General features: G+C 40.7%; 1 protein-coding gene across 1 annotated transcript in view; it reads right to left on the bottom strand.

Moving 5' to 3' along the window:
- Positions 1-23,085, bottom strand: part of LOC117384819 (obscurin-like) — a 96,890-nt gene extending 73,805 nt beyond the window's left edge. The window contains 11 exon segments of the mRNA XM_055228494.1: positions 142-417; positions 1,642-1,917; positions 4,308-4,583; positions 7,229-7,397; positions 7,618-7,724; positions 8,579-8,845; positions 10,256-10,561; positions 12,211-12,471; positions 13,085-13,354; positions 20,215-21,279; positions 22,873-23,085. Coding sequence (XP_055084469.1) covers positions 142-417; positions 1,642-1,917; positions 4,308-4,583; positions 7,229-7,397; positions 7,618-7,724; positions 8,579-8,845; positions 10,256-10,561; positions 12,211-12,471; positions 13,085-13,354; positions 20,215-21,268 — 3,262 coding nt within the window. The 5' untranslated portion in view covers positions 21,269-21,279; positions 22,873-23,085.
- Positions 23,086-25,336: the final 2,251 nt, after the last annotated feature.

The raw sequence follows: 25,336 nt of genomic DNA, 5'->3' as shown, positions 1-25,336 counted from the left end.
ATTTACCTTTTTTTCTTTACTACATAATTCCATATATCTTACTTCATATATCTGTCTTCTGTGTGTGTATATAAAGTAGTAAAAATAAAGGAAAAAAACACCGACTGTGAGGGACTGTCCAAATTCCTTCCTAGTTTTTACCTGCCACATGTAATTTGAAGACCAGCTTCTCTGTCCCAGCTTCACAGATATATTCTCCGCTGTGGCTTTTCTCTGCGCTGTCAATCACAAGCTGCCGACTCCTGCCCTTGGCCTCGGTGTGGACACTCTTGGAGGAGGTGACCAGTTTACCGTCTTTGTACCACCTGACCTCAGTGTTGGTCTCAGACACCTCACAGCTAAGAACAGCCTTCTGGGAGAGAGTGGCCTTCACCTCCCTCTGGACAGACTCTTTGTTTGAGAAAGACGGCTGTTGCTCTGAAAGGTAAAACAGGTTTATACAATTGTCTTCTTGTATTAATGCACAAAATATACAGATCCCTCATGAAACAATTTTGAAAGTCTCCCAGCACTGAGACGTTTGAGCAAAGTTATATATTAAACTGAGAACTGAAGAAGCAGCGAAACTTCTTCACTCCTACAACGATTTGTCCAGTTGACAGATTTAATTTTGTCTTTTGCTATTATATATTAGTTATTCAAACGAATTGTAATTTAGTTTTGTGAAATATTCTTAAATAAAAGCTATGTTTCATTCAAGTATCATTAAAATGTTCAACTTCATATAATTCAAAGGCAATTTTCAACCTTTTTGAAGCGTAGCATCAAGTACAAATTAGGAATGATGTAAATATTTTCTGCTGAGGCATGTCTGTGTATCTCTCAGTCATCCAGATCTGATCCACAGCAACAGAAAAATTCTATTTTGTAACTGGACAAAAGTTTTAGAGTGAAGACATTCAGCTACTCATCCAAGAATCTTCTTCAGTTCTGGTCAGATTACTGCTGGACACTGCCTGCTATATCTGTCTGAAGGGAGGCGCAAACTACACTGAAGCTAGCACACTGTTTGTTTACAGCTTCTGTTTGTTGGCTACGTCTAATGAGCTACACTAAGAGTGAACTGTGCCTGAGTCATATTTAACACAATCATTCAGGCCTCTAATGGTGCTCTCACACCTATTAGCATACTGGCTTTTAGCATACTGGCTAGCCATGTTGTTTACCTTGTTTAGATTCAGTTCTGAAGATGGAGTTAGAAACAGGAGATAGATGTATGAGACCTTGTTCCTGTTCAAACACATATTGTCTTTCTTAACAAATATGGCCTCTTTAACTCCCCTCTCTATTTTGTCTTTTTGTCCAGTTACAAAATTGAAATTTTGTTTTGCCGACACCGAGATTCCTCATGCTGTTTTGACCAATTAAACCAATATTTATATGAGTATTTTAAAATTTATGGCATCGCCCACAACCTGAAAAGTTGTAGTTAAGTTCATTAAGTAAATTAACTTAATAAAACTATAATTTGTTGCACTTTGAATGATGCATAAACAGCTTCCTCTTTAACTTAATTGCTCTTCTGTTTCCATAAGAAATTTCAGATATTTTCATGCGTAAATATCCATTGTATCTGTTACCTGCTGTTTATCTGCAGTGAAAATATTCCAAACACCTGTCTGTGTCATTATATCCGCTCACCTGTGACTGTGATCTTGAACACTAGTTTCTCGCCTGCAGCTTCACACGTGTACTCTCCAGCGTCGCTCCTCTCCACCTTCTCGATCACCAGCACTCGGGTGGAGCCTTTGACCTCCGTGTAGACCGAGCGGCTGGAGATGATCTGTTTTCCATCCTTGTACCACTTCACCTCCGTCTTACTGTCTGACACGTCACAGCTGAGAATGGCCTTCTGGGACAGGACCGCTTTAATGTCTCTCTGCACGGACTGCTTGCTGGAGAAGGCAGGTTGAGTTTCTAGACAAAAATATGTTTAAAGAGGGGCGATTAGGTATAACTGACTTTTTGGAGATTTCTCCCATAATGTTGTTCCCTCCTCAAAAGCCTGAAGTTGTTTTATAAGTCATCCATGCGTGGTCCAGCATGGCAATTTTTCATAAATATATAACGCTGATTGTGTTGTGATAGCGCTCTGAAGGGGGAGTGACTTAGTGAAGGGAGCAAGAGAAGAGGAGACTCAGAGCAGCAAAAACTGAGAGTTATTAAACATTTTAATGATAAATACAGCATTTTCAAAACAAATGAACCTGTAGGGTTGTGTTTGAGGAAACATGACAAAGTTCTTCCTGTTGTTTATTTCCTGAACACTGTCGGCCGAAACCCACGCCAAAACAACAGCAGTCTCAATAATCTCTGTGCACAACAGCACCCTCTACCTCACTGTTTGCATCATTACTTCCTGTCCAGTTTTATTTCTATGAGGTCTTTGCCGAGTCGTGCTAAAATGAAAAAATACTTAAAGATCAGACAGTGGGCAGGGATCTGCAGGTGGATGTCACTGACAACATGTTAAACACTACACAAATAAAAAGAATACTTCACGAGAGACACTTCTGTGTTTAGACAGAGACTTGTTTGTGTCTCAATGCTAACGCTAATGTGAGGAGTAATAAATATTAAAACACCACAAACTGAAGTATTCTACATATAGAAACTTTTTTTAATTAATTTGAAATTGAATTGGTTTTTACACTTTTAATAAAAGTTAGCATAAGCTTTAAGAGGCAGTGAGCTAGCTAGCATGCTGTTGTCCAACTCTAGTAACTGACAATAGAACCGTCGTTGTAGCGTCACATACAAAAGCAGTGACATTCATGACAGCACATTAGGAGCATTAACACAGTATACTCCATAGATCAGGGGTGGCGAACACATGGCTCTCGAGCTGCATGCGGCTCCCTGCCAATAGGAATGCGGCTCTTTGCCTCTTATCATATTTTCTATATACTAGGGCTCTTTGCATCGTTTCATGTTTCACTTATTTTTTTTCTCTCTTAAAACACATTCAAATCCACCAGGGCTTATTAAAACAAACAATAAACAATATATAAAAACTGATTTATCAGCTTTTTTTACGCTGCGTCTGACACGTGACCGCTCGTCATCTGCGCGGGTCACGTCTAATGCCTCGAAAATAAGTAAACATTTCATGCGCGTGCAGACTGTTACCCTCGAGTCAAAATGGCAAAATGCAAAACTAAACGAAAATATGAGGATGAACACAGGACATTTCTGGAAGAATGGGAAGATGCTTACTTTTTTATTGAACGGAATGGCAAATCACTCTGTTTAATCTGCAATACTAAAATATCACATTTCAAGGCTTCAAATCTTCAGCCTCATTTTAGCTCTCTCCAGGCTCATATGAACAAGGAATTCCCCAAAGGTTCTGAACTACGCAAGCACAAACTGAGCACCTTGAAAAGCCAGGTAAAAAGACAGTCTCAAATGTTTCAGCAATTGAACAAGCATGGAGAAACTGTGACACTTGCATCCTATAAAGTGGCGTGGAAGATTGCCCATGCTAAAAAAACATACAACGAAGAAGAGTTTTTAAAACAGTGTTTTGTGGATGTAATTGAAACCTTGGCTCCAGATAATAAAAAAAAATCCCACTGATATTATCATCCCATCACTCCAACAAGGTAAGAAAATCTGTGATGTAGTTTGGAAATAACACCTGACTTATGCTTGTGTTAATATTTTAATAAGATAAGATAAGATAAGCCTTTATTAGTCCCACAGTGGGGAAATTCCAGTATTGCACCGCACAGTTAAGAAGGAAAATGGTACATGCAATAAAACAAAAATAATAGATAAATAGCTTAGAATAATAAAAAAAAATAGACTTAAAAAATAAACTAAAAATATTCCATCAGTTTATATTATACAGGCCCTACATGTGTTTCTGAAGTGTTTTCAGTAGTTGTGTGTGTCGTGTGTGTCAGAGAGAGACAGAGATGAAGATAAAGAGAAAATGTGTGTGTGTGTGTGTGTGTGTGTGTGTGTGTGTTTGATAGAGCGAGAGAAAGAGAGAGAGGAAGAGATGCCTGTGTGTGTGTGTGTGTGTTTATGTGGGGGGGTATCTGACCTCTGGGGTAGGTGCTGTGTTAACTCTGACTAAGCTGCATTTGATGTGTGTGTTGAGGGTGGACACTTATCTTGAAATGAACAGAAGTACAATGCTTGCTGTTGTTTTGTAAGGAGAGGAGTGTTTTATGGGAAGTAATGTGTGTGTGTGTGTCTGTCTTGGCAGATCAGTGTGTCGTGTGGCTCTTTGACTCTTACGGTTGAAAATTTTGGCTCTTTGTACCTAACTTGTATTGCAGTGTGTTCCTCATTCGTACCTTTGATTTTGACCTGGAATGTGACTTTGTCTGTGACCGTCTCACACGAGTAGTGCCCTTCATCGCTCTTCTTGGCACCCTTGATCACTAGTTTCCTTTGGGTGCCATTGGAGACAAAGGTGGTTCTTTGGTCCTCAGAGATCTCCACCTGATCTTTCTTCCATACCACCGCCGCGCTGGCTGGAGATACCTCACATTTCAGCTCCAGGTCTCCTTTGAGGGAGGAGGCCATCCCCATCGGACCTCTGGCCTTGTTCAGGAACTTGGCCGGTTCATCTGTAACAGTCAATGGTTTATAATCAGGAATTTAAACTCATCATAAAATCAACTTTTTAAACATGATCGAACTGCATCCCCAGATATAAGATGAACACACAGAGTGTACATATATAAGTAGACATAGCTAACCTGTGTTCCAAATAAATAGTGATCATGGGCACACCCCTCTCTCTGTAACTGCTGCTGTCAGGCTCGTCATTTTGGTCTTGTCTGGTCTTATCTGGTCAACATGATCCTGGGGTTTTAATTTCACTATTGTGTCCGTAAATCAAGATATGAACATTAATAACAGACAAATCAGGCTCCTTCTTTTCCTGAGGTCACTTCTGCTAGCATTAGCAACAGGTTTGATTGACAGCGTCGCTAAGTGCCCACTCTGTGCTAAATCAGCAGTGTGGGTGGGAAGGAGCATTACCTTCAACAGCCTCACTCTGGATTGCCTCTTTGTTTGCTATGATACTCCACATTAGCAGCTATAACTGCTAGCCTCCATGAGCCTGATGATTGTCTACGTCTAAAAACTAGCCATACTAGAATTGAAATGGGGAAAAAGGCTTTTGGTTATTTTGCTTCACATTGTATGTCCTTCAGTGGAATCCATTTAATGACAAAACTGACACTGCAGCACTTTAATAATATGGAGATAAACATTTATAATCAACTTGCTCCTCTTTTTAACATTTTAAGTGGACCTGTGCAGGTGTTTGTTTGGGCTTGTTTGTATTGTTCTGTATTTGAACAGGGCTCATGAAAGAGTCTGGAGCTCCCATTGGACTCTCTCCGTAGAAATAAAAATACATTGGCTTCCAAATTATTCATCCCCCTGAAACTTTTTCACATATTGTCATATTGTCAACCAAAAATTTAAAAACATTTTCTTAGCATTTTATGTAAATGAGCAACACTAATTGGCACACAAGTGTGAAGTGGAAGGAAATATTTTACAAGATAAAAAAAATAAATAAAAAATAATTAAATAAAAAAATAAAAATGCAGCGTGCAAAAGTATTCAGCCCCCTTTTTCCTGAATGCAACCAGTTGCTTTTAGAAGTTGCCTGATGATTTTGGAAAGCTTGAATGTTGACGTAATGGCTAAAGAAGTTTGTTAAGAGAGTGTTGGGGAGTAAATCACAAAATGAAGTCAAAGGAGCACACCAAACAGGTCAGAGAAAAAGTTGTGAAGTTTAAAGTGGGGCTTGGATCTAAAAAGATTTCCCAAGCGTGGGACATCTCAAGGAGCACTGTTCAATCCATCATCCAGAAATGGAAAGAGTATGACACAACTACAAACCTATCCAGACATGGCCATCCACCAAAACTTACAGAACAAACAAGAAGAGCACTCATCAGAGATGCAGCCAGGAGGCCCATGGTGACTCTGGAAGAGCTGCAGAGATCCACAGCTCAGGTGGGGGAAGCTGTTCACAGGAGAACTATTAGTCATGCACTACACAAATCTCATCTTTACGGAAAAGTGGCAAGAAGAAAGCCATTGTTGAAAACCATCCCTAAGATGTCTTGTTTACAGTTTGCTAGAAGTCATTTGGAGGAAACAGCAAACATGTGGCAGAAGGTGCTCTGGTCTGATGAGACCAAAATCAAACTTTTTGGCCTAAAAGCAAAACGCTACGTGTGGAGGAAAACTAACACTGCACATCACTCTGAACACACCATCTCCACAGTCAAACACGGTGGTGGCAGCATCATGCTGTGGGGTGCTTTTCTTCAGCTGAAACAGGGAAGCTGGTCAGAGTTGATGGGAAAATGGATGGAGCTAAATACAGGGCAATCTTGGAAGAAAACCTGTTGGGAGTCTGCAAAAGACTTGAGACTGGGGTGGAGGTTCACCTTCCAGCAGGACAACAATCCTAAACATAAAGCCAAAGCAACAATGGAATGGTTTAAAGTAAAATATATTCATGTGTTTGAATGCCCCAGTCAAAGTCTGGATCTAAACCCAATTGAGAATCTGTGGCAAGATCTGAAAACTGCAGTTCACAAACGGTCTATAATCAAATCTGACAGAGCTTGAACTATTTTGCCAGGAAGAATGAGCAAAAATTTTAGGTGTGCAAAGCTGGTGGAGACATACCCCAAAAGACTTGCAGCTGTGATTGCAGCAAAAGGAAGTTCCACAAAGTATACACTTAGGGGGGCTGAATACTTTTGCACACAGCACTTTTCAGTTTTGTAGTTGTTGTTTTTTTTTTTTCAAAAATGAAAATGATGTATAATTTTCTTTCTACTTCACACTTACGTACCATTTTGTGTTACATATTCACATAAAATGCAAGTTAAAAAATATTTACATTTGTGGTTGTGACTTGACAAAATTTGAAAAAGTTCCAGGGGGATGAATACTTTTGCAAGCCATTGTACATTAAAAATAAAAAATTAAAAAATCTTTTCTAGTGCAGTCTCTGCAGCTCAGAGAGGGAGTTCTGAGCGTTCACATGAGACGTGGACCGGTCTATATACTGAGAATGAGAATATATTACGCAAAACTGACTCTTGTGTTAAACATGTCTGAATGAAACAAAACACAACTCCAGGTCTGTTTGTGATGCGGAAACAACATTAGAACAGAGATCATAAAGCAGTGTAACATGGGCCCTTTAAATCTAGTACTTGTTGTGCAGTACCTTTGAGTGCGAGCTGCAGCGACACTCTGTCCTCTGCTAAAGCACACTCGTACACTCCCACGTCCTCCTCCGTCACGTTGTGGACCATCAGGATCCTTCTGCGGTCGATGATCACACTTTCGTATTTCTTTCCCATTTTAATCTCGCGCCCATTCCTCATCCAGACAACCTAGACAGATGATTTAAAAAAAAAACTTCAGGAATTACCAGTGACCAGATTTCAAAAGTATGTAAACATCTGGGTTTGGATCAACATAAGTTACATATTAGATTTTATTATATCACTGTTGTTTTGTAGTGAAGGTGACCACCAATTCCATTTTGTTTCTTGTAAAATGTCATAACAAAAATTTGTATTACAGGTGTGAAACGGAAAACAAATCAAATACCTGAGCATCATAGTCGGACACTTCAGCGGTCAGCTCAGCTGTGTCCTGGACGCTGCATGTGACCATCTGCTGTTGGGCTGACTTGTTGGTGAACCTGACAGGAGGAGCTAGAAACACACACAGGTCAAGGCCGAAGTTGTTAAATCAACTTAGACCTGTCACGATAACACGTTTTGAAGTTCGATATATCACTGAAGTAAATAAACGATAATACTGAAACTCATTTCTGCCACTGACACAAAAACAAAAAGCAGATTTAAACTACAAACACTATTGTAAGAATGAAACACTTTAGTCAATGGATTGCGTCTGTAGTGAGTCAGACAAGTTATGAATTCAAACTTTTATGGCTTAAAGCATATAGTAAAAAAAATAACTATAGATTTCCAAGTACTGCAAAGAAAAAGTCCCCATGATAAATACTGCCCCCCTAATAAGATCATTCCATCTTTTATATACAGAATGATAAGTCGATACAGTGATTATTGTGACAGGTCTAAACCCACGCTCACAAATCAAAGTAAGACTAAAGATCCAGCCCCATCTAAGGAGGCACCAATCCTGCTTTTACAATTATGATGATGATGATCGGTTTTGATACTATGGGGCTTAAGTACCTGCCAATATCAACCGATACCAGAGTGAAGTGAAAGTGAAAAGTGAAAACAGCACATTTGGTTTCCTTTAAACTAAAATAAAATAAGACAAAGCTGATCCAGATGTGTTATGCAGCTGTTAATTATCTCTCAGGTAATCACAGAACAGCTTTGTGTAAATAAAAGTTCAAACATTATAAGACTTTCTGGGTAGTAAAGTAGTAAAGTCTTATTACATCGATTAATATGTCCAACCAGAATGTCGACTGAACCGATATTTGGAAGCCGATATCTGATTCCAGTATCAGATCTGGTCCCTGGTCACCTCCCTCACTTGTGTTCACAGGCTGTGGTTACAAACATACCCTTCACACTCAAGGTGCATGTGGTCTGAGAGCCGCCACCCACAAACTTGACCTCGAGCCCGTTCATCTCCATGGTGATGGTGCGGATGAGAAGTGTGTGCACGTTTTTGGTTCTTGTGATGAGATAGTCTCCTCCGCTGCGTAACAAACGACCTCCCAGAGACCAGAAGCCCGAACAGACAGCCGACAGCTCCACAGAGACGGAGAACTCCTCCCCGGCCAACGCCACACTGTCGGATAGGCCCCTCTGCAGGTCTGCTCTCGGCTCTGGAACACAGACAAATATAAATGTAATAGGTGAAGCTATACACAAGTTTGAAACAAGTAAGTAAGCAGTAAGTAGTAGTAAGACTACTGTAACGGCCTCAGGTCTCTGCACTGGCTCCTGACCATCTCACACTCTGTTTTGATTTGTTGTATTGTTATTTTAATGTCTTTCTTATTCTGTAAAACACTTTGAATTACTTTGTGTACCAATTGTGCTGTACAAATAAAGTTGCCTTGCCTCAGTAAGTAAATTCTAATTTGAATTTTCAGATAACTATAATCAAATGCTCACTGTGCTTGGCTAAAGTATTCCCCAAATGTGAATAGAAAAAAAAGTCAAGTCAAAGTCAAAAGTCAAGAAAAATAATGATATATCCATTTTGAAAGAGAAAAACGCAAGTTTTGTTTTATTTTTAATTCGTATCTGATGTTTGCATTTTACTTTTGCACACTGTACCTGATTTTTACCATCTTAAAAATGTGAAAAACAGAACTAGTTCATTTTAAACACTTTGCAATGGTCCAAAGTTACTCCTCACTGACCTTATGCATTTGGAACTTCCTAATTATTCACCATGTTGATTTTATAAGAGCTTTTCACAACCAGAGCAGACTTTGACCATCACAGCGAAGCAAGACAAGAACTAGCATGCTAACAATGCACATCCTGTTGATCAAACTGTTCTGTTGATACTTAGATGCTGACAGCACGCAGCAGGCATATTTTGACCTCAAGAGCTGCTTACACAAAACATACACTGGGACGAGACCTTTGCTCAAACACATGGGGATAAAAGTATGTATTTGTCATGAGTCCAGTTTGTCCTTGTGGTTCTGTGCTGCCTTCCATCACCCTTCCGTGTCTGTGCCTGGAGCTGGGCGGAGACTCTGGCACAACCTTCGCACACCTGCATCTGATCAAGCAATCAAGCCTTCACCTGGGGAGTACTAAGACGCTGAGGATTCCTACACTCGCCGCCAGATCGTCAATGTATCCTCGTGGTACTGTCTGCTTGGCTCAGTTTCGTGTGCTAGGCTCTCCGTACTCAGTTGGTCTTTCTTGTTTTTGCCAGATTTTGCTCCTTCGACTATCTGTGCACCATCGCCTCTGACCCAGCTCACCTCGACTGGTACGAACACCTCTGCCTCCGACCCAGTCCGCCTCAACTGGTATGAACACCCCAGCGCCCAACCCCGCTATCAACAACCTGTGCCCGAACGCCCACCACTCCGTTGACCTGTTTTCCTGAGTCTGTATCTTTGGTCCCTTTGGTCCCTCTACAACAGTATCTGATCATTTTCAAAACAACTATTTTAATATCTGTAGAAATAAATAAATAGAAAAAAACTAAAACTGCCCAAACAAAGGACGGCATATAATTTGGCTGATAATTCCCATAGAATTCTCACCGAGGTAAAAGCTCCCAGGCACCTCCATGTAGGGACTCTGGCCAAAGTCGTTGACAGCAGAGATCCTGAACTGGTATGTGGCCTCCTCGGTGAAGTTGGAGATTGTGAACTCGGTGATGTTTACCAGCTCTCCCGGGTTACAGCGCTGCCACTGCTGCACGCCGATCTTTCTCTTCTCTATGATGTAACCTTTGATGGGCACAGGCCGGTCGCTGTCCGGGGGGGACCACTGGAAAGTGATGGATGACTCGGTCTTGTTCTGCACCACAGCGTTAACTGGGGGGTCAGGGGGGTGTTTTCTGGCAGCTACAAGAGAAAGAAAAATATTAATTCTATATTATGTAATCCAGTGTTCCACCTAAGGAGTTGGAGGAAGTGTCTGGGGTGAGGGAAATGTGGGAGTCCCTGCTTAGACTGCTGCCCCCGTGACCCAGATGAGCAGGAGAAAATGGAAGTATGGATATTATCTTAAAAACACAAAATATATGTGACTAAAAAAAAAGCAAATTCTTCAATTATGTTGATGTCATTTCAATTTTGAATTACTTATATTATTATTATTATTATATTATTTTGATTACATATATGAAATAATGCACCCAAAAATATGTATCAACTCAAACGAGAAAATGTATTTGAGCCAAGTAGCATGATCACTTCCTGTTTGGAACGTGACGGCTAGTGGGTTAGCTATGCCCATTTATATATACAGTACAGTATATCGTTTTAAATGAAGCTAGTCCCTACATTCTACTCAGAGCAGCATTTGCTTATCCGTTGTGACAGATCATTGATATAGAATGTGATTTAACAGTTGCCAGAACTACTTGTGCCTTATGAAGAATAAACGCACGGCAGTTACTCATTGGAATTCTCTCTGACCACGGTATAATTTAATAACTCTAACTCCTAACCCCTTAATCAAATTGTTACCAACAGACTGTATATATAAATGGACATAGCTAACTTGCTAGCTGTGTATTCCAAATAGCTCATGACTTCTGGCTCTATCGACTCCAATTCACTTTCTATTGAAAAACTGCGGCCGTATTAACCCGCTCTACATGATCCTGTGCTTTTATTTTGCTATTGTGTCCATAAATCAAGATATGAACATTAATAACAGATGAGTCAGGTACCTTCTTTCCCCAAGGTCATCCCCGCTAGCGTTAGCAACATGTTTGATGGACAGCGCTGCTAAGCACCCAGTCCATGCTAAACTTTCTACAATACGTAACTTCAGCTCCAAATTGGCCCCTATAAATGCTAGCATCTAGGGTATTTTTTTAGCAGTGCAGCACTACTCCAAACTGGTATCTTGATTTATTCATGCTAAGGTAAATAACAAGTGCCCACCAGTGGATATGGAATGCATGGGGGCGCCAGGACGCTATGTAGACCAGCGTGGGGGCTTACAAGGACTGTGGACAATAAGATAACAGCTATGTTCTGGTAATTTTGTAATTAACACTCACCTTGTTCGACGTTGCTTAAAATTTCTTAATGTGTAAGACCATGCTGACCAGAAGAAGACCCGCCTCTCACACACACACACACACACACACACACACACACATATACATTGGGAGACCCTATAAAAGCTGTCAACATGCACATCTTAGGGCTCTCTATCCTATCCTTCCCAGAGAGTCTGTTGCTTCATTGTTCACTTTACCTGTATGGAACTCATTAAACCCTTCTGACTTTATGTTTCAGTCTCTTTGTCCTTTTTGATACTTACACCAAAAACAAACATTCTTACAAGCCTCGCTGAGCTTCATTTGATTGGAGTCAAAAACTATGGGTGAGGTCACACTCACTTAGTCCACTTCTTTATACAGTCTGTGGTTGTTACTAAGCCTTAAACTATGAATAAAATATTTGTTCCTTATATTAAGTCCTTCTTCATGCTTCATTAAGTCTGACCAGTGATCTTTCTAACATTGTGAACTGACCGGTGACAGTGAACCGTGTGGACGTCTTGCAGTCTCCAGCCACAAAGGCAACCTCTCCAGAGTCTTGGGCCTGGCAGTCCCGGATAGTCAGGGTGTACTGGCACAGGACACAGGCGATGGAGATGCGAGTGTCCTCTTTGAGCTTGTCTCCGTTGCGGGTCCAGTAGGCGTCTGGACAGGGCTGCTCCAGCTCCACACAGAAGATGACCGTATCACTGACCGGCACCACTGTCCTACGGGGGAGCTTCTTAGTGATGTTTCCTAGAAGAGATAGAAAGGATTAGCAATGTTGTTGAGGCAGCAGTTTGTATGATGTTTTCTGTAAGGTAGAATTTGCCTTGCATAAAATATGAACAAACTGTATACTATACTATGTATAGAAATTGCTAAGGTATAAAGAGTCCGGCCCGTCGACAGAAATTTGGAGGTCCGGGGCAAGAAGCCTCTCATGGGCCCCCCTCTAATATAAAGAAATAGGGAGAGGGTCCAATTTTGGGTCTGTAAGATCCTGGGGCCCAGGACAATGGACAATTTGAAACTTCTTCTGTAGTTTACTTACATAAAGGAAAGCTTTTTGTCATATAATGTCTTTACATGTTTTATGTGTAAAAATGGTTAAACTTGCACATATTTAGAACATAACACTGAAAAACTGAATCGAGTTTAAATTTCCTTCCTAATTTTGTTGGGATTTTAGATACAAAAACAGTTATAGAGTGGATTTTGGATTTTTTGTCTTAAATTGTCTAATGTTTTGGTGTTAAAACATACATAACAAACAACAACATAATTTTGCATTTCATTCATTTGTTTTTAGCTGGTCCTGGAATGTTGCTGGAATGTTGTGACATTGTTGTGTAACACTGGTCCTCACCCAACACCGTGAGCTCAGCCACCGTGCGGCTGCCCTCCTGCGTCTCACAGATGTAGACACCGTCATCGTTGGTGGTCACGTTGTGAATGGTCAGACGCCTTAGGGTGCCGTCCTGCTCCATGCGGTACTTGGTGTTCTGCTCCAGCTTGGTCTCCTCCATGAACCAGCTGGTGTTGGTGATGCTCAGAGGGACCTCACACAACATGGTGGCTGAAGACTTCTCCTGGACCTCCACATCATGCAGCTTCCTCCTGAATGGAACCTTCGGCTCTGCAAAACACAGAAAGGCAGCATTTGTCCAGGGAATACTGGAGTGGTGTATTGTAAAAACATTTAAGTACGGCTGTGTCAAAAATCTTATTGTTAAGAAAGGATTTAAAGATCATTCATGATACTGACACCACTTTATTTAAGGAGCACCCAGACTATGGAACAGCGCCCTCTACCTGTCGGATCCTCTCTGTCTTAAACACATTTTAAGACAGGACTCAAACCCACCCCTTCTCCCTGGTATTTAACATTATATAAGCTATGCAGGTGTTTCATTGTTCTTTTCCTATGTGTTGTGTTTCTTCATATTTGTTTTGTGTTGACTTTTATGTGAAGTGCTTTGGTCAGCTCAAGTTTTTTTTTTTAAATGCTATAGAAATAAACTTGAACTATGTTCAGACAAAGATGAAACCCTTCTATCACTTTCATCATTTCTGTAGTGTGTGACCAGCTTCATGAACTCAAACAAAACAGAAACACTTCGGAGCTTCAGAGATTAGACTGAATTAAAATGACATATTTCAGCTTCTAGGACTGTCATAAATCATATTATATTATTATATTGTCGCTTGAATAACCACAATTATCGATTAACTGTATAAACTTCACATCCTTGCATACAAGAAAACGACTCTCAAGTCAACATATACAAAAGCACCCAGACAGAAGACATTTTTACCACTGATGACAATATTACACCAGAGATTATTACACAAATTCTGCTTGTATTAGTGTGTAGTGTGTGTAGTGCAGAGAAAGTGATTATGGGCATGATTCCGGCTCCATCTACTCCAATTCACTTTCTAATGAAAAACTGTGTCCCCTCTCTGTAACTGCTGCTGTCTGACTTGTTATTGTGTAAATCAAGATATACATTAATAACAGACAAATCAGATGCCTTCTTTCCCCGAGGGTGCTCTCGCTAGCGTTAGCAACAGTTTCACATCCCTGCTAAACCAACGGTGCGGACGGGAAGGGGCGTTACCTTCAACAGTCTCACTCCGGATTAAAGATGAGACGATATACGGTAATATTGATAATCGCAATAAAAAAAGGTCAGCAATTAATCGCACACGATTATAATCGCATTTATGGCACCAGACTGCCTAATGTTTCCGGTTTCCATTCAAAGTTTTAGATGTTAGTTCTAGTGTTTGCCCACAAGGGGGGCCCTCTATCATAGCAATGGCACTTGTTAACTTCTGTGCCTATTCTGAATCAGGGATGGCTCTTCATCACCACAGTAACTGTCATGGCTCGTGAACAGTGGATCTAGATCCCAGTGACGGCGCACATTTATATTGTCCACTCAAGAAGGTGAAGTCTGATGTGTGGAATTATTATGGATTTGAAAAACAAGACCAACAAGATGAGCCACTAATCTGCAGAGCCTGCCCAAAAAAGATCCTACATTGTTTGACAAATTTGAGCCAAAAATATCCATCTTAAGTAACATACCATGTGAAATAAACTATTGAATGTATTTTTTTTTTTTTTTTTTTTGCTATTGCTTTGCTATTGTTAGGTTAGTGCTAGCTGAACAACATTTTGCACAGCTGATTGCACAGTTTGCTAGCAGTCGTGCATAGTTTTACAACAATCGTGAACTAATCTGAATACCTATAACCTCTTAGGACCTGGCATCCACATATGTGGACAATGCATTTTTTTTCTCTACAAGGTCCATATATGAGGACATTATACTGCCTTGGTTTAATGATTATCGTTATAATATCGTTAATCCCAATTATTTCGGTCACAATAATCGTGAGTCTAAATTTTAATATCGTCCCAGCTCTACTCTGGATTGGCTTGTTGGTTGCCTCAATGAGCTTCATTTGACTAGAGCTGAACACTGTGGTTGACGTCCACTTCTTTATATAGTCTATGGCGTAGTGTCAGTGTATGTGTATGTGTATGTGTATGTGTGTATAGTGTGTGTCTGTGTGTGTATGTGCAGTGCTGTGAACTGCTGCTCTGTGCATTGGGGATGTTATTTCAGTGCTTTCCATGTTATATTTTTGGACGGCTGCCAGTTCTAGTACTACAGGGAGGTGTAGTACAAGTGCTCAAACCCAAACTCATTATCATTTTTGGACAGGAACAACATCAGCAGTTTTAATGAGTCATCGATGCTTCCAGAGTCAGGCTGTGATCACTACATCAGAATATCCACTTAGCAGCTGATCTGATCTCATTTCACATTAACATGTCTCAACATTTTACTCCCCCGAAGAAACAGGAAGCCTCTGTGTATCATAACTTCACTGTTGATGCTATGACATAAAAACACAGAATAATGGACTCTCCGTACAAAGTGCATGTTATCTGCCATTTCTTTGGATTGTAAAATATGGCGATTGGCAAATACAGGGCTGAAAGATTTGAGAAACATATCTAATATTGTCACTAATGATTAAAAATGACATTCTGTCTAAAGTTTTTTGTTTTAAATGGACAAAAACACTGAAAAAAATAATTGATTTACTATGGATTTCAGAACATGTTTGTACCATAGACTGTATATATAAATGGACATAGCTAACCTGCTAGCCGCCACGTTCCAAACAGGAACTGATCATGGGCGCACTTGCGGCTCCATCGACTCTGGCTCCAATTTACTTTACATTAAAAACTGTGTCACCTCTCTCTGTAACTGCTGCTGTCAGACTGCTGTCATTTTGCTCTTAAAATGTTTGTATTAACTCACTCTACTTGGTATTTTTATTTCACTATTGTGTCTGAAAATCAAGATATGAACATTAATAAGAGACAAATCTGGCAGCTTCTTTCCCTGATAGCGTTAGCAAAAGGTTTGATTGTCACCGTTACTAAATGCTAAACCAGCGCTGCGGGCAAGAAGGGGCGTTACCTTCAACAGCTTCGCTCCAGATTGGCTCTTTGTTTGCTCAGATACTGGCCCCTATTACTACTTGCCTTGATGAGCTTCATTTGAGCTGGGTGATGACATACTCACATAGTCCACTTCTTTATACAGTCTGTGGTTTGTACAGATCGAAAGCACAAGGTTAGCATTTTTTATGCAAAATAAGATACTAAAAAATTATGAACTGAAAAACTGTATCGATTCCGCTGTCTGGTCTTTATCCCATAAAGGCTCTCTGAGTAACCGTATCAAGCCTTGAGTCTAAAATGCTGTTGCTCTAAACTCGGCAAAGCTACAGTGTAAAAATGCAAGTTGAACACTACTTTTAAAAATATAAACAGGGATTTTTATTATTTAATTTATTTCAGAGTTAAAACAGACTTTTGAATCTAAACAAGATCTAGTTTAATACGGCGTTTTTGCCCAGGGGAAGTCACATTAGCGCCAGTGTCGAAGTGCCCTGTAAGTGAGTGGCCATCTTAGAGTCTGCGGAGTACTCATCACCAGCAGAAAATAACTCCCCCACCATACCCCCCTCTATACCCCCCACCCTCTATCCCCACCCTGCCCATCTACAACCAGAGCGCAGGCGACTCAGGCCAGCGCTGTTGTGATAAAAACACACATGGTTTAAAAGCTTCAACTTGAACCGGGCCCCTGATTATGAAGCATTACACTGGCATTACTCCATAATTACATTTACTTACAACAGCCATCCTTTGTTTACTGAGTTAGACCCTTTAGGAAACGCTGTAGAACCAGGCAGAGACTTTAAATAACATGTTTATAGAAGGGATAGAAATAATCGTGTTCATCATATCTATATGTAGCTGCGGGTGGAGCAGATATGGGTCAATGGGGGTGTGCTAAAAATGGGGTAGGCTCGAAAGACAGGACAGGTTACATGTGGGCTAGAAGCTTGGTGTCGCGATTATAATGGGGAAAATAACTGCATTTAACAATTACATTTGTCCCTCACTACATCGCGGATCACGTTTCGTGGCCTCGCTTTTTGCGGATTCTTTTAGTGGAATTTTGCATGCTTCTTTACTGTGTATGAACATGCATTGTGTTCTGCGTCCTGATTGGCTAAGGGACGGTAGACCATTGTCAATCAATCTCCTCCATGCTATGTCTCTTTTCCAGTACAGAATGCATACATAAATGCATACAGAAATGTTACAAAATGTTCGATCGCAGCGTGACTCTGAAGTGCTGTATGTTTGCAATTTTTCTCCCCGACAAATCCCACAATGTCGATGAAACGTTCTGCACCGACAAAGGCACCTACGAAGGTTTGAACTTTGAGTGTTTAAACAAGAGAGAAATGTGAGAAAATGTTAATGCCTGTCTGAGAAAAGTGTATAAAGTGTGTGGTGAGGGGTTTTTCAGCCTTAAAACATATATAATAATTGTAGAAAACAAAGCTGACTACTGCACGGATTTTGCCTATTGTGGGTTATTTTTAAAACCTAACCCCCACGATAAACAAGGGAACACTGTATATCATGATGATTATTAAAGTTCCAGTTTAACAATTTTCTGGTTAGGAATATTTATAATTTTCATATCAAGGTGCCATATTTAAACAGCTGTTATGGCAGTGTATTTTGAGAAAACAACAGTATGTCAGGCCATGATAAATGTAATACCGCTATGAACGATAATGTTGAAACTACTTAATGTCACTGATGAAGATTGAAATAATGCAAGTTAATCCTGGTAAACCACTTTAAAATAGTTCATGGTTTCATCAAAAGACATGAGCTGCAACTTATTCACCCCTCTACAGCTCAAATCTAATCATATTATGATAAAAAATACCCAAGATCTCCTCATTTTTGCAAAGTGATTATTGTGACAGGTCTAAGCAGCAGTGGTCCAGAAGAGACCAGGAGAAGTGGGTTTGTTCTGCACATTCTGGGGATGTGATGGCGATTATCTTTGTTGGCGATTATCACGATTAAAATGTTCTACTCTACTCTACATCACGATAAAAGATATTATTGTTAATCGTCTCATCCCTAATGTGGACAAGCTTTAATTCAATAAAAGCAACTTTAAAATGTTCCAAAAGCTTCAGGACAAACAGCAGAAATTGAAAGAACTTCAGAAGTGAAACCCATTTGGAAGTAAACGCCCTGTCACATTAACACAGTTTGAAGTTCAATATATCGTTGATGTAAATATAGACGATAAACAATAATATTGAAACTCATTTATGCCACTGACACAAGAGCAGATTTAAACCACAAAAACTATTATAAATCTACAATATTGTTAAAAAATAAGAGCAGCAAGAAATAACCAGCAGAATGAAACACTTTAGTCATTAGTTTGAGTCTATAATGAGTCAGACAAGTTATTAATTCAAACCTTTACAGTTTAAATCTGATCATATTGACAATACATAACCAAAAATATCCCAGTAGAGCAAAGTACACATGATGAATACTGATCCCGAAGCTGAAGCTATAGAGTTGAACACGTCACTTCTATGGTGAGTTATTGCTTCATTCAGCTGTTTAGAAGTTACCTTTTAATGATACTGCCGATTTAAAAATGTCTGTATTGGGATTATCTTGCTTTATTTTTAATTGTGTCAGTGACATAAAGTAGTTTCAATATTATCGTTGACCTCTATAGCGATTTATTGTGCTTCAAAATGTGTTCTCCTACCTCCATCTTGCAAAGTCAAGAGACTTTGGTCTTAACTCACTGTGGAAGATCAGAGTTTTATAAAAAAAAAAAAAAAAAAAAAAAACAGATTTGATTCAGTGATGTCAGTCCATAGTCCTGTTCTCAATCCGCGGTCTCAGTCTCATCCTTCGACCCTCACTTTTTCTCAAAGGGCCCATATTAACTTAAAGGGCCCATATGAGTCTATTTTCTGATCTGTTCTAATGTTACATCCTCATCACAAACAGAGCTGGAGTTGTGTTTTGTTTCATTCACACGTTTAACACACAAACCCTGCATATTTAGGTTGAGTTCTTCTCTTAAACTGAAAACACTCTGTTCTACCTTGTGGTGTCATCATGTGGTAATACAGGAAGTGCTCCACTTTGTTTTTAAAATCCATACACCTTCACTAGAATCATTTGGATCATTTCTGCCCTGGAGTTGCCAATCTACCACTGAACTAAAGGTAAAAGGAGCTGTTAACTTGAAAACTACCGCTTCATGACATCACAAGGTGGAACAGAGCATTTAGAATATGTTCACATCCCACATTATAATTTGTCTATGCTCTTTTATGCTCCTCCTTTCATCCTCCTACTTCTTGTGACTAAAATAGTAATGATGATAGTAGTGATTGTGATTTTCCTATGATCAAACAGCAAAAATCACTTTTTATAAAACTGAACTCTCAGTCTCTTTAGTCTGTGTTCTGGTACAGTGGTGGAAAGTAACAAAGTAAAAGTAGTAAAGTACTTAAGTACTTCAGTAGAATTTTTAGGTATCTATACTTAGGTATCTATACTTAGTACATTTTGCAGTGTATATGTTTTACTTTTACTTCAGTACATTTGAGAGTAATAGCTCTCAAATGACATTTTGAACTGGACTGAAAAGTACTTTTCATATGATTTGTTTTGACTGTTTTTTAGTTTTTTTTACATGTTTGAGAAATACTTTTGCTTTTTACTCTTACAGTACATTACTACTTTAATATTACCTTAATACTTTTTTCATGTGATACTTCTACTTTTACTTGGTTAAGGTTTTACCTCTATATCTGCACTTTTACTTAAGTAACAAAACTGAGTACAGTACTTCATTCACCACTGGTCTCTTTGCATCTGTCTATGACCTACGAGAATCCTTAGCCTCAACCCTGCAAATCACTCTCTCCCTTCACGACGTCATCTTTTCTTTCTTTCTTCTCAGGTGTGTCTCCTCCTGACTTTTAACCTTCTCAGGTGTGTCTCGTCCTGACCTTTAACCTTCTCAGATGCATTCTCGCCCTTACCTTTGACAGTGACTAGCACAGCGCTGTAGGTCTGGCCGGCCATGTTGGTGGCATTGCAGGTGTAGAGGCCGTTGTCTGTCTGTTTGCAGTAGAGGATCTTCAGGATGAAGTTCTCCGCCTGGTCTTCATAAATGACGTGTCTGCGTCCTTCACTGATGTTACTGCCGTCCTTCCTCCAGATGATGTGAGGCTTGGGGTGGCCAGTGACGAAGCAGCTGAGTTTGGCGTGTTTGCCTTCAGTGACGGTGCAGGTGCGGGTGAACACGCCCTTGGGTAGCTTGGCCAACATGGATGCCCTCAGCTGCAGCTCTAGACTGTCAGTGATGGAGGTGGAGGACTTCTCTTCGGTGCAGTACACAGCAATGTCCTTTTTCATTTCTTCTTTGCGTTTCTGAAGATGCGACAGGAGTGAGGTGGAGGACTTGTCCAGGGTGAGCTGCCGGGGGTCTTGGGAGTCGACCATGAGAGCTGCGGAGGCGTGGGCCCGTCCTGCCGTGTTCTGGGCTCTGCAGGTGTACGTGCCACTGTCTAAGTTACGCACGCTTTGGATCTTTAGCGTGCTGCCGTCGTTCTCGTTAATGATCTTGACGCGGCTGCTTTCACCCAGGTAACGGCCATCTTTTTCCCAGTCGAAGTTGGCCTCTGGATGAGCGACGACCCTGCAGTGGAAGAGGACATCGCCCCCCAAACACACTCGAGCAGACATGGGCTTCTCCAAGAATGCTGGAGCTCTCTGTGCCATCTCCGCAGGTAGAGCCACTTTGAGAGTGACCGCTGCGTATGCTTCTCCCACCGTGTTCTTCGCCCGGCACATGTACTGACCGCTGTCCTCCAGTGTGAGCTCGTAGATGGTCAGGCGGTACACATCTCCATCCTCCACAGTTTTGAAGCGACCTCCAGACTTGAGGCAGAGCTTGTCCTTCTCCCAGGTGACCAGGGGAGTGGGACTGCCCACTATGGTGCAGCTGAGCGTGGCGTCTTTCCCAGTGCACACGGAGAAAGCTTTGGGCCTGGTCAGAAACCGGGGAACACCACCAAACAGGTTTGGATCCATCTGTATTGTTCCTGTAATAAAAAAAAAACCCACACCATTAAAATGTGAAGGCAACAGTCACTGCAGCACATAAACATACAAACAGACAGGGCCACTGGGCCACTACGGTCAGCCTCAGGGAACCACACTCATTCACAAACTGTATATAAATGGACACAGCTAATGCGCTAGCTGTCACTTTTCAAATAGGAAGTGGTCATGGGCGCTAGCTAACTGCTAGCCTCAATGAGCTTCATTTGGAGCTGAACGCTGTGGACACATCACACTCAGTCTACTTCTTTATACTGTCTATGGCTCACAGTCTGTGGCTCACACTGAGCCATGGTCAGCTTCAGTGAAGGTCACTGGTGCAAAGGAAAGTAACCCAATAAAGTACACATTACAGAATTCCTTAATGTTCAACATTATAACATAACTCATGTTAAAAATACAATCATGTTTTGTTCTGAGCTGTAAACACAGTCGGACTGGGATATTGTGACCTCAGCCCTTGGGACCACGGATGGAAATGATCCTTTGGCTATAATCCAGTGTGTTTACATTCATGTTGAATGACTGTTCATTAACATGCACTGTCCCAATCAAATAAATAAATATCTAACTAAAAATAAGTATATTATATACATTATAACAACAGGGTTTCATTAAACAGAGATAAAACATCAGAGATATTAAGATATTAAGTAATCCAGTTCTTCATTTTTGGCAGATGTCTGAATGAAGAACTGGATTAAAATGTTACATTAGGAGGATGACCCATGTGTCTTTGAACACTATTTTTGTTTAGATTTGCTAAAGATGTAGTGTATATGTAGGTCAGCAGTGGCCTGCTGGATGGACGTGGGTCTCAGGAGGAAGAAGGGGCTGAACTGCCGCCTTTTTAAACATTTATTATGTTATGAAAATAGACATAAATCTTACAGTGGCAGTGTACAGCAGTGTGGGTGTCAGTGTGAGGCCTGCAGGCTCCTGCCTTGGGCTGGAGGCTTATGTGATCACTTTGATCACTTTAACATTAAAACAAAACAGAGCGGACATCATGGATGATTAGAAACATTAATTAGACCATATTAACTGTTTGAAGCATAACAAGGTCACGATATGTGCCTTTCACAGAGTGACATTTGACAGTTTTGTCACCTCTGTCTCTGGAACTGCAGCCCCAAAAATAACCTCAGCTGTCAGGGCCTCAGCTGTCAGGGCCCGTCTCCATGCATGGCCTTTTGTAGAAGCGACATCAGCTGAGATAAAGCACACTCTGTAAAATACGTGAATTTAAAACAAACTTTACTCTAAATTTAAGGCAAATGTGGATTATTGTAGGTAAATAATGAAGGATTAATTGAAAAGCAGCATCTTTAAGTTTAGTTTACCCCGGAGAAGTGTTAGTAAAGCTGATAAATAAATCTCTGCGCTAAAGACGTGCGTAAAAAGTGCCAAACTCTAGTTAAACTATAGACCTACCAAAAATAAACAGGAACAACTTTTTAAAAATACGCTAACATTTGTCCAGATATGTTATAAAAGTATATCTTATAAAAGGTATATGTTATAAATATGTTAAAAACTAAACTTGAACACTTCTAATGCTTCTAATGCTTCACCTTTGCGTCTTCTTGAGCCGCGCAGGTAAATCACGTGGTCTTATCTTGAATTAACGGTCACTATGTTTTTTCCGCTTCCGGATGTTACAATCCCACCAAAAATCTGTTGTTTGTGCTGAAAAATCCGTAAAATGGCGGTAAATCCAGGATGGTGGAACATCCCCCAGTCCCTGCAGTGGGCGGCTGACCAGACTTATTTTTTCTTTCTTCCCCGGAGCCTCTGATGCCAAGAGCTGACGTGCCCAGTTTGGCTCAGCCTCTTTTCCAAAATAGACTTGTCATTTAGTGCAGAGATAGGAGCCAGCGCAGAGGTGGCCACGGAGCAGACGGCCCGTCCTGTGCGTAACACGCGCTCAAACTCCGTCTCTGTGGAGGCTCTTAACTTCTACTCCTCCACACAGAGTTTTTCTTTTGGAGTGTCAGGGGCGCGTGCAGTTTGGGTTCATCTGAGCCCACCTGCCTCTAACTCATCTAAGTCTTTGCAATAGCCACAAATACGCACTTGTTTAAATAAACCAGACAATCTACACATTCCAAATCATAGACTTTTTACTCGTCTAAAAAACAACTTTTTTTTTTTTCTCCTACTTGCCATCTTCACCCATCCTGCCAAAGTATGAATGTGGTGAGTGACATGTAGTTGGTGGTAATTAGAGACGCCATTGGCTCAGATTGGCAGCTCCACGTCTGTTATCCTGTCCAAGGAAAATGTATATCAGATAAAATGTCCCTGACCTGTGGGGTGCTCCAGGGTTCAATCCTGGGACCCCTGCTGTTCAATCTCTACATGCTGCCGTTAGGCCAGTTAATACGCAGCAATAATGTGTCCTACCACAACTATGCAGATGACACTCAGATCTATGTCTCACTAGCAGCAGGTGAATATGGACCAGTGGATTCACTCTGCCACTGCATCCAACAGATCAGTGTGTGGATGCAAAACAACTTTCTTCTGCTAAACTCAGACAAGACTGAAGTCATCATCTTTGGCCCACAGAAACATAGAGAAAGTGTCAGCAGTCACCTCCAGTCTCTCTCTCTAAAACCTTCAAATCAGGCTAGAAATTTAGGGGTAATAATGGACTCAGACTTGAACTTTAACAGCCACATCAAATCAATAACATCTGCAGCTTTTTACCACCTAAAAAACATTGCAAAAATCAAAGGTATACTGTCAAAGCCAGACTTGGAGAGACTTATCCATGCATTTGTCTCCAGTAGGTTAGACTACTGTAACGGCCTGCTCACTGGCCTCTCCAAACGAGCCTTAACACAGCTGCAGTACATCCAGAACGCTGCTGCTCGGGTCCTGACTAGAACCAGGAAGTATGAGCACATAAGTCCTGTGCTCAGGTCTCTGCACTGGCTTCCTGTTTCTCAAAAAATAGACTTTAAAGCAGCTCTGCTTGTGTATAAGTCTCTCCATGGCCTAGGTCCAAAGTACATCTCTGACATGTTAGTGCCATATGAACCATCTCGCAATTTGAGGACTTCAGGGATCGGCCTCCTGCTGGTGCCCAGAGTCAGGACTAAACATGGGGAATCAGCGTTTAAGTTTTATGCAGCTAAAACTTGGAACAGTCTTCCTGAAGATGTGAGACAGGCCTCTACTTTGACAATGTTTAAATCCAGGCTCAAAACGGTTCTGTTCAGCTGTGCATACGACTGAAAGATTTTTATTCTGCACTCTTCTCTTTTAATGTTAATTTTATGATGATTATTTGTGATTATTTATGTTTTGATTTGTGTGATTTTCATGTCTTTCTTATTCTGTAAAGCACTTTGAATTACCTTGTGTACGAATTGTGCTATACAAATAAACTTGCCTTGCCTTGCCTTGCCAAGGGCAGCTCTACGGGCCGTTTACCACCGTCAGGTTTGAGTGAATCGTGTTAATTTGACAGGTATTACATAAGACTAGTGTACTACCATTGTAGAGAAACAGAGTATATGCAGTACTCAAGAGAAATATGTTCATAATGTTACACTGCATTAGTGTGTCGTGTGTGTACACTGCATTAGTGTGTCGTGTGTAGTGTGTGTACATCGGCCTGACACTCCATTAGTGTGTAGTGTGTACACTGCATTAGTGTGTTGTGTGTGTAGTGTGTGTACATCGGCCTGACACTCCATCAGTGTGTAGTGTGTGTACACTGCATTAGTGTGTTGTGTGTGTAGTGTGTGTACATCGGCCTGACACTTCATCAGTGTGTAGTGTGTGTACACTGCATTAGTGTGTCGTGTGTGTACACTGCATTAGTGTGTCGTGTGTGTACACTGCATTAGTGTGTCATGTGTGTACATTCATCCTCACACTGGGTGTGCGGAGCTGGCTGAATCAGCTGTTCCGCTCTGTGATTACAACATGACTTCACATTATGAACACGCCTCATCTTTTATATGTTTAGTTATAGCTTCCTTGACACATAAACCTGTAGTTGTTCCATAATGTACAGAGTGCTAC

Source organism: Periophthalmus magnuspinnatus, chromosome 17 (assembly GCF_009829125.3).
Source record: "Periophthalmus magnuspinnatus isolate fPerMag1 chromosome 17, fPerMag1.2.pri, whole genome shotgun sequence".
In the NCBI taxonomy this organism is placed as follows: Eukaryota; Metazoa; Chordata; class Actinopteri; order Gobiiformes; family Gobiidae; genus Periophthalmus; species Periophthalmus magnuspinnatus.
The sequence above is the reverse complement of the archived record's forward strand: the minus strand, read 5'-3'. Positions and strand labels throughout refer to the sequence as shown.